Source organism: Centropristis striata, chromosome 1 (genome assembly GCF_030273125.1).
Source record: "Centropristis striata isolate RG_2023a ecotype Rhode Island chromosome 1, C.striata_1.0, whole genome shotgun sequence".
NCBI classification, from domain to species: domain Eukaryota; kingdom Metazoa; phylum Chordata; class Actinopteri; order Perciformes; family Serranidae; genus Centropristis; species Centropristis striata.
Window position 1 is genome coordinate 6,011,447 of NC_081517.1, and position 26,687 is coordinate 6,038,133.

The following is a 26,687-nucleotide window of genomic DNA, read 5'->3' on the forward strand; positions in this document are numbered from 1 at the left end:
TACATTATCAGGTTTTATTACATTTTCAATGGATTCAAGTGCAGATTTTTATTCCATTATCGGGAATTTATTACATTATCAGGTTCTACAAGGCAGTTAGTACAATGGAGGAACAGATTATTAACCAGTGAGGTCTGAAGCATTTCTCTACCACAGTAACTGAAGCAACGATCTGATTCTAGATTTATAAAGTGCCGGGGTTGACACACTGCAGGGCTGTTAGGAGGCAGGTGAGCAGACTGGGAGAGGTGACGAGATGATTGACAGCTGGTGTGCAGGTGAGCGGGGATGCAGGTGAGTTAGTGGCAGAACAGGAACAACACACACAAACACACAAATCAGGAGAGAATAACAGGAGGGAAACAGTGGTGCATGGCTGTGGCTGTTTCCCAAACTATTTCCAGCCTTTTTGGTAATCTTAGCAGACTGTCTCCTGACTCCAGCTTCATATTTACTGCACAGACAGAGTGGTATTGATCTTTTCATCTATTTCTGCAAGAGAGTGAATAAGAGTATTTACCAAAGTGTGAAACTATTCCCCGAACGTTACAGTTTACAAAAGCTTTCTCAGTCTGAGTTTCTCTCACTCTATTCACACTTCTTCTCAATTTGTGGAAATGGTCAAGTTCAAGATAAGACAGTCAAGAATACAGATTCCTTTTTTGTTTCTCTTCTCTCCTCTTCTCTTCTCATTTTTTCTCCTCTTCTCTTCTCTTCTTTTCTTTTCTTTTCTTTTCTCTTCTCTTCTATCTTTTCTTTTTTTGTTTTGTTTCTCCCCCTCTTTCACTCTCATGTGGAAATTAAGAGCTCAAGTTTGGGTGTTAATCAGAGGCCAACAGAATAATTCACATTCACACACACACACACACACACACACACAACCGCACACACACAAAGTGTGTGAGTGTACCCAGCTGGCTGGGGGAATGGAGGGAGAGGGGAAGAGGGGCATGGGTGTGTGTGTGTGTGTGTGTGTGTGTGTGGGGTGACAGCTGGCCCAGGGATGGTTCACTTAATTCAGGCACAGCCAGGCGGCAAGCTGGCCAAGATCACACACTGTCCTGGTGCCTCAGAACATTCCAATGCCCATGCCAACCTATATTTTTGTACACACACACACACACACACACACACACACACACACACACACACAAACACCTACATGCACACACACACACACACATAGACATTCACAGGATGTGCTGGATGAATCTGCAGGTCTGCAATCCATCACGTTAATAGACGGCTAACAAAGGCTATTCCTCTTCAGCGTTCCAGTGACACAGTTTAAATGAAATGAAATTGAATCCAAATTGAATTTCGATACATATTAACACAGTTTACACACACACACACACACACACACACACACACACACACACACACACACACACACACACACACACACACACACAAACAGACACACACAGGCCTAAAATCAATTTTTTTTGTGACACCTCACCCAAAAATGGCTTGTATTGTGAGTATTTTGCTGATTACATTGTACCAGGATTCATTCAGAACCACTAAACACTAACATGAGGTCTGAATGGTTGAAACAGATGTACAATGATGCTCAAGTACTCAACAATGATTTTTTTGACTGTGCGCCACAAGTGCCTCTCTTTCCCTCTCTCATACAGAAACACACACACACAGTACTCAGATTGTTCATTTTTAATCAGGGGGAACAGATAACACCACCTATTTGGAAATTATTGTGATATGATATCTATCAAAACCACACTTCCTAATCATCTTCCCACACAGTGGCTCTCAAACACACAAATCCACACAAGTTCAGCACTTATTTGAGTCCGACCAGAACAAGGTGACATTGTTTTTTGGTTATCTGATGGACGAGGTGGATTAGTTGCGTAAATGTGACTATGCCCACAAGACAGATAAGAACACAGCCATGAGCATTAGGGATTAATAAATCATTTAGGATTGGTTTTTGGGGGTCAACGGGCGATAGTTGACACAGAGTTTGACGTCCCTGTTGACAGATCTGGACTATTCCTCCTGCCCAGCCAGTGCTCATTCCACATGCACTTACAGTAGGTCTTGTGACTCAAATCTACTTGTTGTTATTCAGATAAACACAAAATATGGGGCACCTGTTCACCAAGTTACACAGAACCTTCCTGGTGATCTGAGATTCTGTTCAAATATGACCATCTCCAAATCAGAGCTAAAGAAAGTTGACGGATCGATTAATCGAGCAACAGAAAAATATTTGCCAATTATTCTTAAAATTTGATTAATCATTACAGCAGCATGACTCAGCCATGTTTGTATCGCAACATAAGCATAGACTGAATAAATAATGGACCTACTGACCGTGGCGTCACCCATTGGTTTTCTGGACTGCCCGTTTGACGCATCGAGTTCAGCGTTTCACTCGTTGCCATCTTGTGTCACCAAGTTGTGAAAATACAGTGAAAGGGTTAAAGTTGCGAGCCCAAACCGTTAAAGGGTATTTTACAAGGAAATTATACTTTTAAAAAATAAAGTCCACTATCGGGCTGTTAAAGGATTGGGGCCAGGTAGAAGAAAAAAATAATGAGAGAAGGAATCTTTTTATTCAATATGCAGCAATTATAATGTGGAAATGTCAAGAATAAAGTTGAAATACAATGTTGGAAATAAAGTCAAAATATGATTTAGAGAATAAAAGCTGAAATGTCGAGAATAAAGTCAACTTTTTGTGTTCAGTAAAGCTGTAAAAATATTCACAGATCGGTTTCCAAGTCATCAGAAGAACATTGTTTCAGAGAAACGCCACTTCTATCCGAAAAGTTAGGTAGACTGCAACGTACAACCTGATTTTCATAAATTGTCGTAAAATAAGCAATAACCACAATATTTAAGGGTGTAGTAGGACTAAAATCCCCAGACACACAAATTAACTATTCTTTGTAGTTGGCTGCCACAACTACTGTTTTGAGAAATTCTGCTTTTATGTAATTTATTTGAATTTTTTAGATATATATTAGACGTAATGAGAAAAATCAGGTTGTAGATTGCGGTCTACTTTACCAAACTCAAAAAGTTGACTTTATTCTCGCCATTTCGACTTTTTTCCTCGGCATTTAGACTTTTTTTCTCCTCACATTATTTTTTTTCTCTTACCTGGCTCTAATCTAATCTAATCTAACCGTATGCAGGATTAAGAAAAACTGGTGGTACAATTTTGCCAGTGTAGCATGACCCAATGAAGAACCCTTTACATTTAGTGTGGATCAGAATCAAATGGCGGTTGCACAAATTGTTTTTTACTTTTGTCAACATTGTAAGATTGGACTTTGTGCTGCATTGATGTGGTGTAGGAATAAGAAAATCAGAATCAGAAAAATGAATTCCCAACTCGAAAAATGTACATCAGGGGTCTCAAACTCAAATTACCATCAAAATGACCAAAAAAAGACACAAAACTACAAAAAAGACACAAAATGACAGAAAAATCTAAATTACTTAAAAAAGACACAAAATTACTAAAAAAAAAGACACAAAATTACTGAAAAAACACTAAATCACTTTTAAAAGACACAAAATGACCAAAAAAGACACAGAATTACCAAAAAAGACACAAAACTATTAAAAAATACACATAATTATTAAAAAAAGACACAAAATTATAAAAAAAGACACAAAATTATTTAAAAAAAGACACAAAATTACCAAAAAAAAGTAATTAAAGGGACCTTCCACACATAACACGGTAAAGTAACATTCATATAAAACTCACATTAAACTTTCATATCAAGGCGAGGACCACAAAATATGGTCACGAGGGCCACAATTAGCCAACGGGCCGCGAGTTTGAGACCCATGATGTAGATGAATGGCTCTTAAGTCAGAACAACAACTTGGACAGTTTGCTATCAACATGTTTACACGCTTTAGACGATCTTCTTTGTAGCATACAGGTTGTTTCCACATTATGACTTAAAGCTCATGAACTCACTAAAGTCAGAAGCTCTTTATAGTGACTTTGGAGCTGTGTTTGGACGGATTATTACTTTATATAAAAGATTATATCATGACATCATTGTCATAATACAGTATTCATTTAGACTAAAGCACATTGCTTCTTTTCAGTGACAAGCTGCTTTCCACATGGCTCCCAAGACGATACATTAATGGGAAAATTCTAATCCTTCTAAAATTACAACATCTGCCATCTCTGTGTGCTTGGTCGGAGTCTGGGGCTTATTTGAATTATGTGGAAGAAAGTGGCAATAAATACGTTATCTACTATCTTGGATATGTTAAAATAACGACATGGGAGCATTTATCACGTCCTTTCTGACTCCAAGGACTCAAACCAGTCACCTTCTGACCCCAAATCCAAACCCTTTGAATCATATTTAAACTGTAGCCTACCAATAAAAAAATGTTTAATAATGACTGTTTATTTTTGACAAGAACTCACAGCCATAGCTACACATTAACACAGGGGTGGGCAATTCATTTTCACAAGGGGCCACATGACCAATACCACAAAGGTTACGGGGGCGGGACCAAAACTCTGAACTAAATTCTGCTCAATATTAAATTAATTGCATTATAAAATACAGTAAATTATCTGGTTTTGAGCTGCTACTGATAAGAATACATGTTACGATAAGACTGTTAATGTGGAGTAAATCAAATATAGCAGTAAAAAGTAGTAATTACTCCAATCACTATATCACTTTTCCATTTATTTTAAACACAACTGTAAATCACCTTTGGAAAGGTTCCTATTAGGATTTTTGTATTATTTAGCTTATTTTTCATGTTTGTAAATGTTCTAGGTGTTTTACAATGTTGTGATGCTTTTATTTTGAAAAGGTGCCATCCAGTGTGAAACGGGTGCTTTAATTTTGAAAGTTAGTAACAGGAAATAACAGGTGGAACAGTTAAATGACAATAAACAAACGGTAAATAATAACGAGTGTGTAAATCATATAAAGTTGATATAAAGTATCATAAAAGCTTCTTTTTTTATTAACTTTATGCTAAAAGCAATATGTGTTTTTGACAAGGTTACCTAGGTAACTCAGTGTATTTTGTGGAACGTGTTTTTTGCAGGTGGGTATGCATGCATGCTGGCAGATATATACGTAACCGCCTTCAAAATAAAAGCACTGCAGTTGTATTGATTTCTAATGTCTGGGTAACCTCACGCGGGCCGGACAAGGACAGCCAACGGGCCTGATGTGGCCCGCGGGCCGCCTAATGCCCACATCTGCATTAACAGCTTAATTTACAAGGTTGTATTCAGCCAAGCAGAAGTAAGAACTGTGTTTGACCTCTAATTAAAACTTTCCTACCTTCTCATGTCTCCCGTAGGAGTGCCAGCTAAGCGTAATGAGCTGTATTACGACTGTTGTAAGGAGCCGTACCCTGATGTGACGTTCACTGTCACCATGCGCCGCAGGACACTTTACTACGGCCTCAACCTGCTCATCCCCTGCGTGCTCATCTCTGGTCTGGCCCTGCTGGTCTTCCTGCTCCCTGCTGACTCCGGAGAGAAGATCTCACTCGGTACAGGGCAGCACACACATATACATCAGCACATTCCTGCACACACACACACACACACACACACACACACACACACACACAGATTCTCTCACACTAACACAGAGGGACAGTGATTCATGATTGTAGTCATACATGCTGACAAAAATGTATTTGTCTCCCTGCCTTGGTGATCTCAGCCCACCAGGTCCCATCGCTATTGCTAACCCATTTATTTGTCATTGCTGTATGCTAATGCTGACATTAGGGCGTGGATTAGCATTTGAGTTGGATTTACTCATTAGCAGATGAATAAACGCTCCATTATAAACACAGCAAAGATAATTACCTGGACCTGGAAATGTCAGCTTGTTTCAAAATGCCATTCAGTGAGACGGGGTCAGAGTAAATATATAACTGCAAGTAATCCCTCGAGGGAAGATAACATTCTAAAATAAATCCACGGCTGTTTACACCTATTTTGAAGAGACACGCTGAATTTATTTTGAGTACTCTCAAGTCACCATTTAAGAGAAAACGAGGTTGTGATGAAAGAATGTATCCTGTGCTTCTACTTTCTTTCTCCAGGCATCACAGTGCTCCTGTCTCTAACAGTGTTCATGTTACTGGTAGCAGAGATCATGCCTGCCACTTCAGACTCTGTTCCTCTCATTGGTAAGACATTTTTCTGCTCTAATTAATATTTTTCAAAGTGATGAAAAAGAAAGAAAAACATTTGAGATGGCTCACACAATGATCAATGGCTTAACTCCCAAACAGTTAGCTATGTGTGCAAGACATTTACTATATATACACATTCAAAACTTACAGAGAAATGAAAGAACAGGCTTTCATGCGGAGAGTTAGATGAAAATGTATCTGTAAAAGCTACAGCCAGAAGCCCATTAGCTGAGCCATTAGCTTTAGGGGTTAGCCCACGTTAGCTAGCTTGCTAAAATGGACAAAGGGCTTGCTAGCTCACAAAGCAAAAAGCAGTTTTGAGTGGATACTTTCATCTAGTTAATCAATTCAGCCAGCTAATTTTTAAAAGGTAAAATAGTTAGAATCATTGAGTCAATTGTCCATTACAGGTAGAGCCCATTTACACTTTTAAAATGCACCTTGGGAGATTGGATCACATGGTCAGCACTAATGCTGCGTTCGATTGCACTCGGAACTCGGAAAGATCCGAGTTGTAAATTCCGACTTCCGAGGTAAATGCGTTTCATTGCTCAACCTCAGAAAACATGGCCGGCCACAGCAAGTTGATGTTTGTTTGGATGTCTTTCGAGCATTTAAAAGTTATTCTGGGGAAGTACATCAGCTACCTAATATGGGAAAAACTATTACTATCTATTACTACTACTATTTTTTACACTTTTGCTTTTTCCTCCCTACTACGCTCACACAAACTCTTTAATTAACAGAGTGGGAGTGCAAATAACACTACAAAGTAATCCTACACTTTTAGTAACACAAATGCTAAATTAAACGACATAACAGACTAAATGTTGAAGATAAAGTGACTGTTTACCTCTCACGGTGTGTGGCGTCATTTTGCTTTGACGTTTTCCACGTATTTCCCACCTATTTCCGACCTACTCGGGCTGCTTGGATGCTACCCGAATTCCCGAGTCGGAATCCGGAGTTCAAGGGCCGTTCTATTGCACTTTTCTGACTCGGAGGTCGGATCTTTCCGAGTTCCGAGTGCAATCGAACGCAGCATGAATACAGGTGTAAACAGGGTCCAAGATGCATTGTGATCGGATCACTCAAACCACTCGTCAGGGTCGTCCAGGAAGCATTTAACCATAAATATTGTGTAGTGTTAACGCTGATGCTTCCCTGATGAGGTTGTAACAGGATAATACATCAATGCAGGCGTGCATTTTAGTCAGCTGTTATAATAAAGGAAGTATTTGTAATAAGATATGAAGTTGTTGGCTGCTTTATTTTTTGTAGGCTCATCACAGTCTCTCTTCGTCTCATTATTGTCTCCTTTGGAGATGACAACGAGCCATTAACAAGACAAATGCTTTTAGTCTCAAATAAGACTCCTGTGGCTATAGTCTCAACTATTTCTCCGAGTGAATTTTAGGAGAAACAAAAAAGAAATTAATGAGAAATATTGAAACTTGAAAGAGGCTGGGATGAGAACCAAACTTTTGTCTCCTGAGATGCAAAAGAAAAAGCCTTGAGCTGTAAAATGTTCCTCTGGGGTGGTGGTCATTTTGATGTCAGAGTGCCAACGGTTGTAAAAATAGAGAGGATCATTATCATTACTGGGTCATTTATGAGGGTATTGCTAGCAAGATAGCAACTAGCAACTTGAGTTGTGGTTGCTGTTGTTATACATTGTAACAAATGTGCGCGGGGCAATTTCACAATTTTAGGGACACCCATGTAAACAGCAATCAGTCGCATCTGTCCACTTGTGATCCGATTGCCTTAGACGTTTTTCAAAACCAAGTGTAAACAGGGTCATCGTAATATATTTTCCAGCTTTCTATAAAACCTCTGAAGTCCAGGAGATTTGGGTTCAAATTTGTCAACTTCCGATGCATTAATTTCTGCCTCTTTTTAGCATTTTCGACACAGGTTTGGCTATCAGTCAGATTTTTCTTTTTTTTTTAATTTCTTCCTGTTCGTGCCTAGAGATTGTAAGCGTGCAAGCAACAGCAGTTCACTTAATGGCCACTGGAGTTAATAATAACAATAATAAGAATGTCTGAATGTTACACACAGAACTTTTATGACCATACATTTAACTATTTAAAAAAAGTCCTTTTGCAAAGAAAAAAATACTTTTTCTTTTTTCCCCCTTGCACCTGACTTTAAAGGGAGCTGTAGGTGGACAGAAAAAAGAAATGGTGGACAGCCCACACAGTAGTACAGTGTGGTTGGTGGGTCAGTGTGGAGACCTTTCCTCATCAACTATAGATTAGGTGTCAAAAAACAGCTGAATGACTTATTGACGAGATATTCACACCTTATATTCACCGCAGGGCAGCCTGTGGCGAAAAATGTTCAGTCTTTACATCGGCTGAGTGATTTGTTGTAGCTGAGACATGAGATGTTGCTGATACAGCGTGTGAAGATTATTAAAACCAAAACACTGTACTACAGTATGAGACCATACTGATACAGACCAGAATAGTCAAGGCAGCCGCCCATGAGATGGAAGGGGAGGCTGCAGACAGAAGAGCTGCTCTGTATCATTTAGCAGCTCAGTGATGTAAAACGAAGCCATTAGCAGATGTCTAGTAAACATATTAACACATAGCAGGTGGAGCAGAACTGATAGAGTGAAAACAAAATAAAATACTCCTCAGCTTTCACTCTGACAGTTTTCATACGCCATGCCAGAACATGTTTTTAACCAACAGAGTGAGGACATTTTTGCAAAGTGAGGACATTTCGGCCGGTCCTCACTTCTTTAAAGGCTTTTTTGAGATTTCAGACTTTGTTTTAAGGGTTAAAGGTTACATGATAATGATAATTAACTGAAACTGTATTAGGTGGTTACAAAACTAACTAAAATTATAGTGAAAATGTCCTTCATTTTCGTCTTTGTGAGCTTTTTCCATACATAATGAAAATGGATCAGGAAAAGAAATAAAGGCAAAATTTACTGTGACCTCTTTTAATCTCCCACCCAACAAATACCCCATTACAAAAAACCAAAACAAATAAAAACTAAACTAAAACTAAAGCATTTAAAAAAACTAAAAACTAAAAAACTAAAACTAGCAAACTCACTCTGAAAACGAATTGAAAGTAACTGAATTTGAAAACAAAAATTCACAACAATAGAAATACAAGTGTGTGTGTGTGTGTGTGTATTTGTGTGTCTGTGTCAGTGTCTGTGTGTGGATATAGTACCATGCAACCCTACACGTATATGTTATGCATTTTTATGTTTCTGTGGCTTGAAGCGTGTGTATGTTTTTTTGGTTGGTTTGCACATTAGGAAGTAAAATGTTAGTCATCCATCAGCTGGCCCCTGTGGTGCTATGACCTCAGGTTTGTTGACAGAAATAAACTCCCCACTGACAAACCAACCTCGGGAACAGTCCTGCCAAGATACAATGCTTCCCTCTCATGTTTCTTCTTGTACTGTATGGAGATACGTGAGCTGTTCATTCAAACTACACGGTTATGCTGAGTTAATTGTTCTCTATTTTAACTGTAAAAAATGCTGTGCTATACTTACTGCTTGTGTTCTTCTCCCCTTCAGCTCAGTACTTTGCCAGTACCATGATGATTGTGGGCTTGTCTGTGGTGGTGACGGTCCTGGTACTACAGTTCCACCACCATGACCCCCATGGAGGGAAGATGCCTAAATGGGTAGGTTAAAACCCAATTATTAATCATCAGCCAATTCTGATTTCCATAGGCTTTGGCTATGCTATTGCTCATATTTGTTGGCGTAATAGTGACTTTTTCCCCAAATGTTAGCAAAAGCTTCATCAGCACAAGAGTTTGTCTAACAGAAAATTTTATCTGAAGTCAGTTATCTTAAACTGTTTGGAGGGGCGAAAATAAGCAGGAGCATCCACTAACAATATAGTTATTTTATGATAACCGTACAGTTATTCATTGTATATATACTTTTACATTTAAGGTTTTATTATATTTTATGGTTGACAAACTTGATCGAATGTTGGTTTCCCCCTGTATCAAAAATAATTAATCATTGGCAAGATTATCCATTTCAGTTCATTACCCGGATTTGAATATGAGCCGTCCTTTTGACCAGACTTTTTTTGGCGCTGCACTTTGAAGTACATGGCCATTTTTTTCCCCTGAAAAAGCCTGGTTGCTGATTGGATAGAACGCTAAGCAGGATGCGACGTAGTACTTGACGTAAAAAAAACACAGGCCATTTGTAAAAGCTGGTGAAGCAGGGTTGCCAACTTAGAGACTTTGTCGCTATATTTAGCGACTTTTCAGACCCCCCTAGCGACTATTTTTCAAAAAAGCGACTGGCGACAAATTTAGCGACTTTTCTGGTATTATTGGAGACTTTTGGAGACTCTTTCTGATTCTTCTTAACGAGCTGTATGTGCTGCTGCTGCAGGAGGTGTTCACTTAGCAATCTTTGTTTGTTTACAACAAGCACCGGACACTCTGTGCACAGCCGGTTAATTCACGATCACGATGGTTATCAGCGGAGACTCAGCGGAGACTCTGTGCATAATCAGCCATGCTGGTTTGTTTATGATCAGCGGCGGACGTTGTGCACAGTTAGTGATGGCGGCCACAGTTGCGTCTCCCGTGTTTAATCCGTTGCATATGTGACCACGATCAAAACTGTCGCTAAGCGATTACGCGACGATCGAAAACCATACGTCACCTCCGGAGTCTCTAAATCCCTCTGGGGACCTTTTAGTAATGGAGATACGCTGCGTGAGCGGACATTTGAGAGGGCGTGGCCTGAGACTTTCCCGGTGGCCACTCTTCCCCCTAAATGAAACACGGCTATTGGGCATTATAGCCTACAAACTTTGACAAATGTCACTCTGGCAGAAGATTGATATATATAAGTTCTATATTTGTCTGTATTTCTATCTCCTTGGCTCTCTTTCAATTTTTCATATAAAAATACCATTTTTGCTTATGACTCAACAACCTCATGTCTTCATCCAGGTCAGAGTCATCCTACTCAACTGGTGCGCCTGGTTTCTCCGCATGAAGAAACCTGGAGAGGAAAGAAAAACCGCTGTGAATTCTAGTAACCCCCCAAACTACAAGTACCCCCACGCTCCTCCTCACCACACCAGCACCACCAGTATTCAGATGAGCACCATACCAGGGCAGGCGTCCACCCAGTCAACCACGACCAACGGGAGCATGAACCTGTACTTTGGCTACCACACAATGGGCACAGACAACCCTGCCTTCCCACCCAGCACTGATTCAAGTGTGGTGGTGTGTGGTGGAGGCGGAGGCGGCCATCCTAACGGCTCCTCCCCACACGACATCCACTCAGAACAGACGCGGACTCTGCTGCTGGAGCAGGTTCCAGAAATCTCCCGGATCCTGGAGGAAGTGCAGTATATTGCCAGGCGCTTCCGGGAGCAGGACGAAGGAGAGGCGATCTGCAGCGAGTGGAAGTTTGCAGCGGCGGTGGTGGATCGGTTATGCCTGGTGGCTTTCTCGCTCTTCTCCATCATCTGCACCTTCACCATCCTCATGTCAGCTCCCAATTTCATTGAGGCTGTGTCCAAAGACTTCACATAAGGCTCATGTTCTCACCTCTCCAAGAGGAAAACGAGAGGCAAAGCTAACATTAAAAATCCTGACACGATTAGGACTGTGCCACACAAGCCTCCCTGCTACAACGATGTGAAGCCACACAAGTTTCAATTCCTTTAACGGTTACAAGTCATAGTTCACCAACAGCAAGTTATTTGTCAGTAGTATATGGTTGTTTGGAGATCATGTGATGTTTCCCTTTCAAGGTGGCTCTCCTCACCAACACCGTACATACAGTAAGCCACATAGGAGGTCGAGGTTAATGATGTAGAAACTCACACTAATGCACTTTTGCATCTGTATCCCTGCTGTGCCACATCGTTTTCCTGCCACCACCTGGGCTTCATGTCTCTTCAGAATATATTGTTAACACTACTTCCCTTACAGCATTTTCTTTCTTCACTTCCTACCCAACTGTAGCACTTCTCATCTTCTACAAATGTCTTAATGTCTTCAGCAGTTACATGCCGTCAATAGAGTTCAATAAACAGTTTTAGGAATAGTTTTTCAGGCCTGTCTTCGGGTAATGTTAGTTTTTTGTATTTTGTAAATAAATCTATATTGTACTTTATAAATATGACAAAGCTGGGATTAACTTTTTTATTAAGTTGTTGAATTTAGCAAGAGCTACTAACTCATAGCACAGTACATCTCACTTCTCGTTTAACTAACATAATTTCATTATGTATATAAAATGTAAGGAAAATAGTGAAAAATGTCCATCATAATATACCAGAAACCAAGACGACGTATTTACAGTTTCACAGTATAGTGGGGTTTTTGGAAATCCAGACAGAGATTTTCAATACTGTAAAAAATACAGCCTGCTCTTGGGCTTTGTAACAAGTGTACCATGACAGCTAGCTGGTGGTTGGCTATTTAGGTAGCTTGCTAATTTTAGTGAGCTAGCTAATTTGCTAATTCCACCAAGCCCTTCATGCTACACTGGATGATGTGGAGCTCGGAGGCCTTGTGCTGAGCCAGTTGAAACGTTTCCCAACAAATATTTAAACCCAGCAAGAATTGTCTAAGTAAGCTAACTGCATATTCAATACACAGCATTGTAGGCTTCAATGTCATAGATGCTACATTGACTTCTATGACAAGAAGCTCAGCTTTTATGTTTTGTTTTTACACAAACTAGTGCAGTGCCCGTAGGAAGTATGTATTCGTCTGCAACTCCATAAAACACTTACTTTTCATAAGGTACCACACCATCCAGCACATACACATTGATCATTGATATTTGCTGGAAACTATTCGAATATTATTGGAAAATCGAACTTTGTAGCGCACTTTAAAACTCTGAAAGATAGGTAGGCTAAATAGACCTACAGATGAGATGAGTCATGGTGGAAATCCAGAGTGAATTGTGTTACTGACCAGGTGTAGGCCTATCACACAATGGGGCGGAGCTCCCTTAAAAGGGGGCGGAGCGTCCGATCGGAAACAGTGCAATGCTGCAACACGTCCTACATAAATAATGATATTTTAAAAAATTAATTCAAAAATCTTCAAAATAGAGGATGCACACCTTCGTGCCATGTGCAAGCCACATACGAAATCTGAGGTCAGTCTGACTAACGGTCAGAGAGATATGAACTAGACACACACACACACACACACACACACACACACACAGACGCTTCTTGCTTTTATAGATAGAAACTGTAATATGCTGTATACCACTAAATAAATAGGTAGCGCCCAAGCCTAAATGAGATTTCTTGTTCGATCCAAACATGTTTTGTGCAACATCCATTAACAGTTCGAAACTCAAAGTTATTCAATTTACTATCATATGACAAAGAAAAGCATCAATTGCTCACACTTGAGGAGCTTGAAACAGTAAATGGTGGGCATTTTTGCTTAAAATGACCAATTAATCCTCAAAATAGTTGAATATTGTTCCCTTGAGCGTCTACTGACAAGTTATTTCAGCTCTACTTTCAACATCTCCATCTTGTCACTCTTTTTCACATATGCAAGTGCTGGATTGGTCCTCACTCACAGCTTTTTCTTGCCTTTCAAGTCATCCTCATTATTTTCTTGCACTTCCTTTTTTGTCACCAATCTTCTCATTTCTTTCCTGCACAGCACACACCTAGGTTCTATATCCATTAGTGTGACTAGATAAAATGTTACCATTGCCAGTGAGAGTCCTAAATGTGACATTAGAGATATTACAGTTTTGCTCTTTTCAAGTTTGTCAAAGTGTGATGTCATTTTAGAAGGGATCACCCAACATTTCTCCTTGCCACCATCCTTTGTGCTAAACAATATATTTTGTTAGCTTTTCAGAACTCTGGCTATTTGTAAATCACTCACATTATTCACAATGTATTTTTTTTATTTTAGTGTAATTCAATGTTTATCTGACTTGTGTTGCTGTATTTGGATGAAACTCGCAATGAGGAAGAAGATCAACGGAATATGTAGTGATTGAAAGACAATATTTGTTATTCTGAGGGATCTTTAAATGGATTCTGAAGGGACATCACCCCACTAGATGCATTTGGTACTAATCTTTTGTAGTGCTAAGTGCTTTGTGTTTTTACTCTCTAATACTCAGCGAAAGGCAAACTCTTTCTCTAATCTCTAGCAACAACATGCATCAAGGATTACTGGGTGACCTTATGTAACAGATTTGTGTTAAACCTTCTCGCCACCCGAGCGTCCCCTCTGATCCTCAGCGGTTCAAGACATGTGTGAATTACCACTTCAACACATGCAACTGAACTCACAGGCTTCTCCAACTTAACACATTGCCATTTTAAGTTGGTTTTTAAGAAGAACTGAGGGAGAATGAAAACAACAAAATACAGAACATTGTGTGGCTGCTGCAGAAAGAGTCACTGAAATGGATTTCATGCTGTTACAGTTAATCAATGGGCCGAGTGCGGACAAATAGCTGCCACCCATCGACGGCATTCATGTCACTCTATGACTCCGAGACTGTAAAGCATTTAAATGTCATCCACTTATAATGGAAGGACAGAAAAAGGTGAAGCAATCTGGACTGAAATGTACATGCAGTACACGTTTCTTTTCATTTTTTATACAGTTTTGAAGAGGAAATCAGGATTCTCAACATGGTTTTTTCTGTCCAACCAGGAATGTGATATTTAATTTGGTTTTAGACATTACAAATATGGTCATTTTCCCCCGTTTACATGTAACGTAATGTTATTAAGTTCAAGGAGTGGGTTGTTGTTGAGGGTTTCTTGTCTAGAGTTGATGAGATGAGAAGATTGACATATCTGTCATGTCTGTATGGTATAAGTATAAAGCTACAGCTGGTAGCCAGTTAACTTAGCAAAAAGACTGGAAACAAAGGGAAACACTAACACTGAATACCAATACTTAACATGATGAGCTGGTTAATATTCTTCTGTTTTATCTGGTTTAAACAAACCAGATATAACAGGTTAATTAGTGAGCTTGAGTACAGTATATGCTGCTACTAGCTGGTTAGCTTAGCACAAAGATCCTAGACGTTTCTCAATGGCAGATATGGAGCTAAAGCTAGCAGTTGCAGTTATCTTAGTTTAGCATAAATACAACAAGCAGATGCACCAGAAAGTTAAGCCAGGAAGACGAGAATTACTTAGTGAGTTTTAAATGTACTGGGAGGTGTATTTTTGGTTACTTTTGGAAAGGATCAGGCCAGTTTTTCACCCCAGTTTATAGTCTTTATGCTAAGCTAACTTAACCGGATGCTGATGGTACCTTCATATTTAAGGGACAGACACAAAAGTTGTATTAATGTTGTCTAACTCTTGGCAAGAAAATGCAGTTGCCTTGCAGTATAGACGGGAAACAAGAAGAAACACTAACACTGAATACCAACACTTAGCATGATTAGCTGTTTCATATTATTCTGTTTTTATATGGATTAAACAAACAAGATATAACAGGTTAATTAGTGAGCTATAGTACAGTATATGCCGCTGCATCAGTAGCTGGTTAGCTTAGCACAAAGAACCTAGTGATGTCTCGATGGCAGATATGGAGCTAAAGCTAGCAGTCGCAGTTATCTTAGTTTAGCATAAAGACAACCAGCAGATGCACCAGAAAGTTGAGCCAGGAAGACTTAGTGAATTTTAAATGTCCTGTAAGGTGTATTTGGTTACTTTTGGAAAGGATCAGGCCAGTTTTTCACCCCAGTTTACAGTCTTTATGCTAAGCTAACTTAACCAGATGCTGATGATACCTTCATATTTAAGGGACAGACACTAAAGTTGTATTAATCTTGTCTAACTCTTGGCAAGAAAATACATTTGCTTTGCAGTTTAGCTGTATTCAACTAAATCTAACATCATTTGAAGTCAACAAGATACGTAGCCATACCAAAATAATGTTTTTTCCAAGGTTTTAAGGCCGGAACAAGGCGAAGTATTATAAATAACTGTGATGTTGGTCAATATTTCAAAGATATGACAGCCTCGATAGCAGCCGTCCATCTTATCTTTAGTGGTGACCCCTTATTATTTTTCCTCCTTGGTTCAGGCTTGATCCCTAAATGGCGCTTGTGTGATAAATTTGATTTTAGAGACCACTGTTTCATGTCACCATGCCAGACGAATCACTCGACTCAGTGGAGTGGATTCAAAAGGTCTGGACCCAAGCAGGTATTTACTAAAATCTTGAACTATTCCTCTTACATTGGTCCATGTGTCACTGCACATTTTGTAGATTGTAAGTTGCACAGGTTACTCCAGGTGAAGACTTAAAGCTGAGCACTTTTTGAAGGAATCCAAGGGTTTGGTATTTTATCTGTCAAAGTTCATGTGGACAGAAGTCACTGTAAGTATGTTAGATCGAGAAAAGAGCAAATCTTGATTACTGACTCTTGGAGAATACTAACAGTGGATATGTAATCACTAATATGAGATGTGGGATTAGAAGTGTTCTCTACACACATGACTTAGACTGACTTATGTAGATACTTTGTGAGATAACCTAACCCATTTCTATTGTTACTCACTCATGTTGATGTCTATTCAGCATTTGTTTTTCATGTGAGAAGCATTTATGGCACTGAAAGTGTTTAAAACTTGTGAAGTGAAGAATTACGGAAACCTACAAATGGGACTGCACTGAAAATATGAAAAGAGAATTAGGTATTCTGGGCAAATGTGAACCTGTGTTGACTTATATTGAAAGTGAAAATGACGGTGTGACTGTTTGCTCTTGCCGTGCTATCACAGGCTTCTTTTTTATGCTTTTAAATCACCAGTGTTGTATTTTAGTCAACTTGAGTGTCTTTTTCTTTGTTGTCTGTGCCTCTCTGCTCAGTATGATTCATTCTCCAATGAAGGATGTACATAAATGCTCACTGTACATGACTATTTTGAGAAATAAAGGAGAAATGGGGTAATTATTGGCATTTTAGTGGCTGACATGCAGCGATTTACTTAATGACACATTTAAAATGCTTTCACTCAACATAATTATCCTAACATCCACATCCCCTTTTTAAAATGACTTGGTTCTGACAGTGTTGTTGTTGTCAATCTAACTGGACAGTGTAATGATGGCTTGTCATCCGATGTTCCAGATTTCTGTTTATCACAGCATGTGATTGCCATAATATTGCTTCCGTACAATGTAGTTATATAAGCTGTGACATTTTCACAGCATAAAAAGGAAATGTTCTTTCTCCACTATAAAATCTTTTCTCGCACAGCCAGACCTTTCTCCGCTGGAAAAAGGTCTGGCTGCCACCATTGTCGCTCTGGGATAAGGGGGCAAAACTTTTGGGTTTGTATTTCTTTAAATAAATCACAATTGCCAAGGGTGGCACTAAGCCCGGCATGCAGAGATGATGCCTCTGCAGAATAGATTGAGGGAATAGCAGAAAGGAAGGAAAATATATCTATACAACAGTCTACAAACAATGTGTCAATAATGCCTCATTTATGCTCTTTATGTACAAAAGTAGACTTGTCCTCTTGCCTGAACTATTTGCTACGGAAGCGCATTGCATTCACTGGATAAAAAAAAAAAATAGATACCTATTCTCGTAATTACGAGATCCTGGTCTCATAATTACGAGATCCTCGTAAGATAAAGAAAAAGGAAACGTCTGTAAATCCTCTCTCAGTGGCAAGGATGGCGCTATCGCAGTTAATCTGCTACTACTACCTTCTCGGTTTGAGACACTGGGAAATACTGATGTTTCTTAAAAATGAGGATGGTATTAATATTAGTAGGTCAACACTGCGCAGGCATCTCAAGTCGTTAGGACTGTTCAGGCTGAAAACCCAGTCTGACGTGCTGGATGTCGCTCTCTTTCTTTGTGTGGTTTGGTTGAAGTGGGGGAGGTAGCAGAAGCACTAAAGTTAACATGCCCCGTTTTCGTGTTTTTGTTACATGCATATCCATATAATTTCGTCGGGATTGAACTATGTTTCGTTTGGGTGGCAATGCTTTGTAACGGCTTTTAGCTGAGTTTCTCCCCGTCATTTTGATATGCTACCTGTTAGGATTGGTGCTTTTTAGCAGACACTGTTCGTCTGTATTGTGCATGCATCTCACGCTGTCCCGTAATTATGAGTAATTACGAGATCAGGATCCCATAATTACGAGAAAAGATCTCGTAGGATGCTACACTGCCCCCACAAATTCTTTTGGCATTGCCATGTTTCATCCGTCTCTGTAAACTGTCAGAAAATGTGCACCAATACAGACAGAAGGCTTCGTCCCTCACAGTCTGCAAGAAAACAAATACCGTATTTCCTCAATTTAAAGCCGGACCCCTATTAATGACCGGCCTCATTTAGTAACATTTTAGGTGTAAAAACAGTTTTTAGTAAATAAAAGCCGGCCTCTTTTATAAGCCGGGTGTCTTACCGGTGTTATGTCAAAGTCTGTTCCCCGTCGATATGTGTCCCCCTTACCTTAACCTGCACCAACCTGACCCCTGACCCCAACCAGTACTCCTTTAAGTTGTTAACATGAGCCATAGTTTAATTTAACCCCAAACAGTTCTCTCTACAAGGCCTAACCTTAAACTTAAATCCTAACTCCAACCGTGGAGGTGATGCTACGGAGAACACCATTCAGGAAACATCATTTGACGGTAACAGATTTCAACACAACACCTGTATTTAGAAGTTTGGCCACACGAGTTAGTACTGTAGGTAAATATGGTTGTTTCTCCCGCTGTCCTAGTCATTCTCTGTAAAGTCGAGCTGTTTACGAACGTTCTTCTAGCTTTTTAGTAGTTTAGACATTTTAAATCCTGCTTCAAATGAACATTCAGCATGCTGTTCATTGTTTGTTTACATCCCAGTACTTCCAATATGGCCGACATCCGGGTAACTGGCTACAATGCGCTGTGTAAAACGCTCTGAAAAGTGCCGGTCAGAGCTGCTCTGATTTTCTTTTTTTTAATAAAAGCCTCCTTCAGATAATAGCCTGTCCCTATTATTAGCCGGGTCCCAAACTGATTTTTTATTAATAGAAGCCCCGGCTACTATTTGAGGAAATACGGTAAGCATATTCCCTAAATGCCTGAAATAACCTGAAATCTCCCACACAATATATGTTAGTGCTTTGTGTAAGGACCATTTCATTGCAAAATGACACAATGAGTGAAATAGAAATATCAGCAATTGAGCCCAGCATGTGTTGATTTATGAAACCAGGCAGCAGTCAGTATTGATTAGGTTGTTGTTTCTTTTTTTGATTAACAAATGAGAACTGACACATTTCCCTATTTCAACACTGCCTCATACTTATCAAAGAGGGAGTTATTTATTTGTTTCTGGCTGAAACTTTTATATCATGTAGTTTCAATCAAACCATTCAGCAGTACTGTCTTTGGAAAAGTAAAAGGTGTGTGTTTGTGTTCTTGTACTTCCTACATAGTGAGGACCGGAACATGTTTTTAACCAACAGAGTGAGGACATTTTTGCAAAGTGAGGACATTTTGGCCGGTCCTCACTTCTTTAAAGCCTTTTTTGAGATTTCAGACTTTGTTTTAAGGGTTAAAGGTTACATGATAATGATAATTAACTGAAACTTTTAAATTCCCTATTAAAAATTTAATTTCCTATTTAAATTAACTATTGTGTGGTTACAAAACTAACTAAAATTATAGTGAAAATGTCCTTCATTTTCCTCTTTGTCAACTTCTTTTCATACATAATGAAGATGGATCAGACAAAGGAAATAAAGGAAAAATTTATTTTGACCTCATTGAATCTCCCAGCTAACAAATACCCCATTAAAAAAACTAAAGTCAAACTAAAGCATTTCAAAAAAATAAATACTAAACTAAAACTAGCAAACTCAGTCTAAAAACTCATTAAAACTAACTGAATTTGAAAAAAAAATTCACAACGAAATTAAATCTAAAACTAATGAAAAATCCAAAACTATTATAACCTTGCAAGGGAATTCACTGTTCCAATCAGGGTCCTCACAAAGATAGAAGTACAAGAATGTGTGTGTGTGTTTGTGCTCAAATTCTTTTCAGGTGGAGTTTTAAGTGCATATGGCCAGGACAAGTTTTCAGACTGTTGCACAAAGTTTTTAAGCTTCTCTGCACCCAGAATTGATAGATTAACGCGGGTTCAATACGAGCAAACCTTCAGCCTGCAGAGCTCAGAATCCTTCCTCATTCCCCAGCAGGAATGAATGAGTGAGATACTGTAGGCCAAGGCAGGAAGGATCCAATCTCCTTACTGATATTAGTCGGGACGTTTGGCATCGTACACATGCACACACATAAACACACACACGTGCACACACTCACCAAATGCTGCTCAGCGGAGTGATGACATGTTCAAATTGGTCAAATCTAATCTCAAGCTTGACTACGCGCAGACAGACAGCTGTTGGTGGCTGGAACTGAACCACACAGTGTTACACCATGCAAACACACACAAATGCACAACCATGCCATTTGTCAACAGGCCAAGCTGACGGAGGACAGAGACAGTGTCCCAAGTCCACCCCGGGCCGCAGACTGTCCAAGTCAGGGATGGGCAACTTAAATGCTGCAGGGGGCCACAGTTTTTCATGGACACTACCACAGGGCCACATATAGGAGCGTCCACTTAACCAGATATGATGAAACTGCAATTTTAAATATGTTTACAGTGCAGTAACTTAACATATTTCATGCTCAAATGCATGGATAACAGTATAAATAGGAATACAAAAGGTTTGAAGCAAATAAAAAATAACCACTTACTGTGATTTCTCTTCTTTTTTTCGGAAGACCAACATTAATTGCAAGAAGTCATTTTGTGCATTTTTACACTGAACTTTAAAGATTTAATGTTTTTGGTCATTTTGTGTCTTTTTTTTGTTCATTTTGTGTCTTATTTGTTCATTTTGTGTCTTTTTTGTTCATTTTGTGTTTATTTTATGTTCATTTTGTGTCTTTTTTGTTCATTTTGTGTTTATTTTATGTTCATTTTGAGTCTATTTGTTTATTTTGTGTCTATTTGTTTACAACTTAACATATTTCATACTCAACTGCATGTATAACAGTATAAATAGGAATACAAAATGTTTGAAGCAGATAAAAAATAACCACTTACTGTGATTTCTTTTTTTTTCAGTGCAAGAACAGCAGACCTACATTAATTGTAGGAAATCATTTTGTGCATTTTTACACTGCACTTTTAAGATTTCATGCTCAAATGCATGTAGTTGTACTGAGGGCCACTTCAAGTGAGGGTGCGGGCTGTATGCGGCCCCCGGGCCTCCAGTTGCCCATCCCTGGTCGAAGTGCTGCTTCCCTTATTTTGGTTGAGATGGAACAGACCACCTGGGTTATGGGGGGGTTTAGTTATGCAATTCTGGTCCTTGGTGGCACTGTTGGTACCAGGTCAGCTGGAACAGATCTCCACGGACATTGTGCAGTTAGTGTAAGGTAAAGACCACACACCTGCCCCTCCTGTGACATCTATATTGCAGTTCGCTTTGTAGAATAATTGCCTGCACGCACACACACCCTTCTGGTCTTCAGGTGGGGTCTCCGCACTCGTCCTGACAGAGACGGAACAGGTGTGACCTTATACTCTGCATGGTTGAGGTGGAAGGTCTCTGCACGGTCACAGCATCAGTTAGACCGAGTGTTCACGCAGATCTGTACTGTCATTAAATTATTAGACCACCCGTTTGGACAAATATAATGATAACAACAAAAATATCTCATAAGAGTTTAATTTAAGAGCTGATATCTAGACATTTTCCATGGTTTTCTTGATAATAAATAAAATCATTATCAAGAAAACCATGGAAAATGTCAGCACTTTTCGGAGATCGGATCTTTCCGAGTTCCGAGTGCAATCGAACGCAGCATAAGTATCCATTAGATAGAGAACAATTTTACACTTCCACACTGGCATCAATGTTAAGGAACTGAGGTTGCCACTTGGGGTTTATGAAGAGGTTAAATGTCGGACTATTTCTTGGTGGGGTACTATGTATTGCCTTTATGCTAAGATAAGCTAATCAGCTGCTAGTTTCATATTTAGTGTGTAGACACAAGACGGGTTTTGATTTTCTCACTGGCCAAAAACCCAAAGGTTGCTGTTGTGGTGGAACTTTTAATAAACTCAATGATTTATGTCAACATCATTAAATAAATTACAAATCACTCCAGTGAGTGTATAAGGCTGACCCCCTCCAATCTGTGCTTTTCATCACTACAAACATGTGGATTAGTGGTCTAATATTCATGTTAACAGCTGTCTTGATTGTCCTGCAGCTGTTTTCATCATCTTTTCTTGCTTTTTGTCTCAATCATAATCTCTTCTTCTCCTTTTCTTTCCCCCTTAAAAAACAACAACAGAAACATGTCAATTTTCCTTTGGACCCATCTGTTTCAAACCTCCGCCATGTCCTCTTCCCTTTGACTTAATCCATGGGGAAGTGTGTGTGTGTGTGTGTGTGTGTGTGTGTGTGTGTGTGTGTCTGTGTGTGTGCGTGATAATAAAACATTGTTAATCTGGTTTCAGAGTGACTGGGGCATATAATCCCATTTACTCCTTCAATCCTTCCCCTCCCTCTTCACTACGACTCCAAACCTAATAGCAGTACAGTACATTCACGGTTATTCATAGTGCATAATCTTGGCTCATAAAATGAATGATGAGGAGAAAGGAGGTTCATAAAGGAGGTTAGGAGGTCAGTGAATGTTGCTGATGATGAAGAGCTGCAGAAAATCATGCATGTGTGTCATTTGATCAGTCACCGTGTGTGTGCACAAAATTAAAACTGGATCACTGTGTTTTGTCACTGCAAGGACAACATGAGGGATTATTTGGGGTTTTTTGGTGCAGAAACCTACTTTCAGGTGCAGCAAGTCAAATCTGTCTGTTTTCACAGTCCGAGATTAAATCTGTATGAAGGTGAGATTAATGAATAGAAAGGTTTCACCTCTGAAGGACATGTCCTCATGATGTGTACTTAAATGAACCCACAAAGGCAGACAACTCATCATCATTTACAGCTTTACATGAACTGTAATGCAATTTGCTCTACAGATCCAAACCCTGCACAAAAACAGAAAGATTAAGTAAATCTAATAAATAAAGTGCTGGGTAGTATATACATGTGGGGTAGTGAAGGACAGAGGAACAGAAAATGGGTAAGACTGTGTGGTGGCATTGCTCAATCGTTGGAGGGTAAAGTCATGTGAATGGAAACACATTCATATAATAACACATTAATAATACTTTGATTTATATAGCGCTTTTTAAAGGTACTACTTTGCTTAACATAAAGAATTTGAGACACATACAAACACAAAACTGTTACCTTCAGGGCGCCGTTATGCCCTTCCTAGGTGTAAAACAAATCGCTTCTCCAAATCATTTGTCCCCCTTGCACTAAGACCTTTAAAATTTTTCATAGGGTTTTTATTTTATTTTTATCTATTTATTTTTTATTTTCCAATGTGTCCATTCTAAGCTCCATGTTGTCTGATGTGTGTTGTGTCGACTATTTATGTATTGACTATTTGTTGCTGGCCATGTGGGCCGTTTGAACCACGACAACCTGCTGCTCAAAATGATTTGCCCCTTGTGGGATTAATAAAGTTGTTTGAATTGTTTGAATTGAATTGAATTGAAAATGCAGAAAAAACAGAGATGAGAAACTTTGAGTTCAGGTTTTGCTTTGGGTAAGCAATGTTGAAAAAAAAATTTGAGTTGATTTTTGAAGGCGTGGAGTGAGTCTGTATTGCGGATGTGTGTAGGGAGGGAGCTCCACAGGGTTGGGGCAGCAGTGGAAAAGGCTCTGTCACCATTCTACATCATTTTGAATAATTCCTACTGCATAATGTACACTGTAATAAATTATTCTGCAGTCATTTAATTTCACTTAATATAGTTGATTAAATGTATTAAATATAAATGCGTCCTTGATTTTGAGGCAGTTGTTTAAGTAACTTTAATATAAAAATGTTTGAGAAAGAATCTACTTATTTTGATCACATTAAATATAATCTTTATGTGTATGTAATTCTAAATCAAGAGAATTTTGAATGAATCCAACACAATAGAATTAGTCCGTTTTTAATTGACAGGTACTTCCTGTTAAGTTGTTATTAACTCAACTTGTAACGTTGTTAGATTTAATTAATAATATTGCGTGCAATCTGTTGCCTTCATTTTATTGAGTAGCTATTGTTTATCTTTTTTTTTACAGTGTACACATTCTGCTCTCTCTGTGATACTGTTTTGATGAGAATTAATTATTGTTTGACTGCATTATTTGATGACCATTTTACTTTAATACAATAATTAAATGTACTGATTATTAAAATCAAATGGTAAACATATATCTTGTCGTAAGGCTGTGAAAAACATACTAAATGATGCATTAGTTTGTTTTTTTGTGATCAATTTTCTATTGATTTTTCCATTTTAGTTTAAAACAAACAATCAGGTGTGGCAATCATCAATTGGGCAATAACAGCAACAGCAACAAAGAAGATAAAATGGTAGTGTAGCATAACAAACAATACATAAATAAATAAATAACAATGGCAATACTACCAACCAAACATATCAACAATATTGAGTGTTGAAAAATAAGAAAAAGGATGCATTACTTAATGAAATCAATACTGTTTTAATTTGACTTACAGTACAGGCCAAAAGTTTGGACACACACCTTCTCATTCAATGTTTTTCCTTTATTTTCATGACTATTTACATTGTAGATTCATCAAAACTATTAATGAACACATGTGGAATTATGTACTTAACAAAAAAGTGTGAAATAACTGAAAACATGTCTTGTATTCTAGTAAGCAAAGGGTGGCTGCTTTGAGGAATCTAAAATACAAGACATGTTTTCAGTTATTTCACACTTTTTTTGTTAAGTACATAATTCCACATGTGTTCATTAATAGTTTTGATGAATCTACAATGTAAATAGTCATGAAAATAAAGAAAAACGCATTGAATGAGATGGGTGTGTCCAAACTTTTGGCCTGTACTGTATATCTGTGTGTTATTTGAGCTTAGTAATTTAGCATTTTAAGTGTTTTTGCAAATTGAAACTCTGTTGTAAACATTTACAAATACTGTAAGAGAGATGTTGTCATATAAAATCATCTGCCCCCATGCTTCTGATGTTGTCTTTCTCTCTACAGCATCATACTTAATTATTTCTCCAGTGCCGCTCCTCCTTAGGTTGATGTTAAATCCAGTGCTTCTATACGTCCATCCCTGCTCGCCGTTACTGGAGCATTAAGGCGTGGAGGAGGAGGAAGTGTGTGTGACAGAGACAGAGATGGAGTGTGTCTGTTCGCTGCCCCAGTACTGCAGTGGGTGTACTTAATGTGTTTGTAGAGCCATATTTTATGTGTTTGCACTGCATGCCCTAAATGACACAAATAGGCTGGCGATGTGTGTGGGGGTTGTGGCGGAAATATTTCATCATTTGATGATCATCAGTCCTTCTCCTGTCTCAACTCGTCCCTCTCAGCCATTTCCTGTTTTTTTTTCTTGTCAGAGAAGCATTAACATCTATGAGTCTGGACACACAGCTCTGTTCATCCATCTACTATGTCCATCCCCTCTTTTCTCTGCCTGAGGCTACATGTGTGCTGTAAATTTCAGTAAGCACATTCATGCAGTGACTTACCGCACAGCGTGAATGGAGCTGTCCACTAAGGGAGTGGAGTATATGGTGTTTACATCATGGAGACAGAAAGTCTCATCTTCAAAATCTGAATGTACCGCACTTCTCTCAAACAGTGTCAGCAGGAAAAGACTTTGTAGCTGCATATAACTGATAATAATCTCCCTGGATACACACAAAGGAAGCACATGGATCAGTCAGGGTGTTTATTATAAGTGCACTTTCAGCATAAATCATGCCTGTACAAAATCCTCATAAATAATTCCACAAAAGCTTCAACGTTGATTCAAAGTTGTGCATGGAGGTATATATTTCAGCCACATCTAAAATTCCTTTTTGCTCTTGAATGAAAAGTTAATCATCCAGCTGACACAGGAGAGCGGAGGCTTTTGATATCCAATAGTCGCTGGGCCGATTGGAGGGAATCATTACTGTCACAACAAAATTAGTGGAGTGGCCTGAAAGGAAACAGAAATGAAGGGTGAGGGGGGAAAAAGTCAAATCAAATTAGCTATATAACATGTAATCTAGATTAGTGATTCCCTATTGATTTTAAGGGATGTAATAAATCTAATGTGTTAAATATAGATGAGTCAGCATTTAATTCATTAGTGGGACAAAAACGACTCAATAAGGGCTACATTAAACGTTTATTCATGTATTTAAATAGAAAAATCACTATAGAAAAGTTTAAAAATAAAGGCTATATTGCGAGAATAAGGACATGTGTGACATCCCTCCTGCAGTATACACAGGTAACCTCACCTAGCGGTAACCTCACTTTGTGATAATCTCACCTA

General features: G+C 38.8%; 2 protein-coding genes across 3 annotated transcripts in view; one reads left to right on the forward strand and one right to left on the reverse strand.

The window, feature by feature from the left end:
• Window positions 1-17,149, forward strand: part of LOC131993929 (neuronal acetylcholine receptor subunit alpha-7-like) — an 80,577-nt gene extending 63,428 nt beyond the window's left edge. For both annotated transcript variants that reach the window (XM_059323760.1, XM_059323838.1), the window contains 4 exons: window positions 5,341-5,535; window positions 6,100-6,186; window positions 9,749-9,858; window positions 11,161-17,149. In XM_059323760.1, coding sequence (XP_059179743.1) covers window positions 5,341-5,535; window positions 6,100-6,186; window positions 9,749-9,858; window positions 11,161-11,754 — 986 coding nt within the window. In that variant the 3' untranslated portion in view covers window positions 11,755-17,149. The remainder of the gene's footprint in view (window positions 1-5,340; window positions 5,536-6,099; window positions 6,187-9,748; window positions 9,859-11,160) is intronic.
• Window positions 17,150-26,078: 8,929 nt separating this feature from the next.
• dnah6 (dynein, axonemal, heavy chain 6) overlaps window positions 26,079-26,687 on the reverse strand; it is a 120,684-nt gene continuing 120,075 nt past the window's right edge. Inside the window, exon 81 of the mRNA XM_059323986.1 lies at window positions 26,079-26,345. Coding sequence (XP_059179969.1) covers window positions 26,242-26,345 — 104 coding nt within the window. The 3' untranslated portion in view covers window positions 26,079-26,241. The remainder of the gene's footprint in view (window positions 26,346-26,687) is intronic.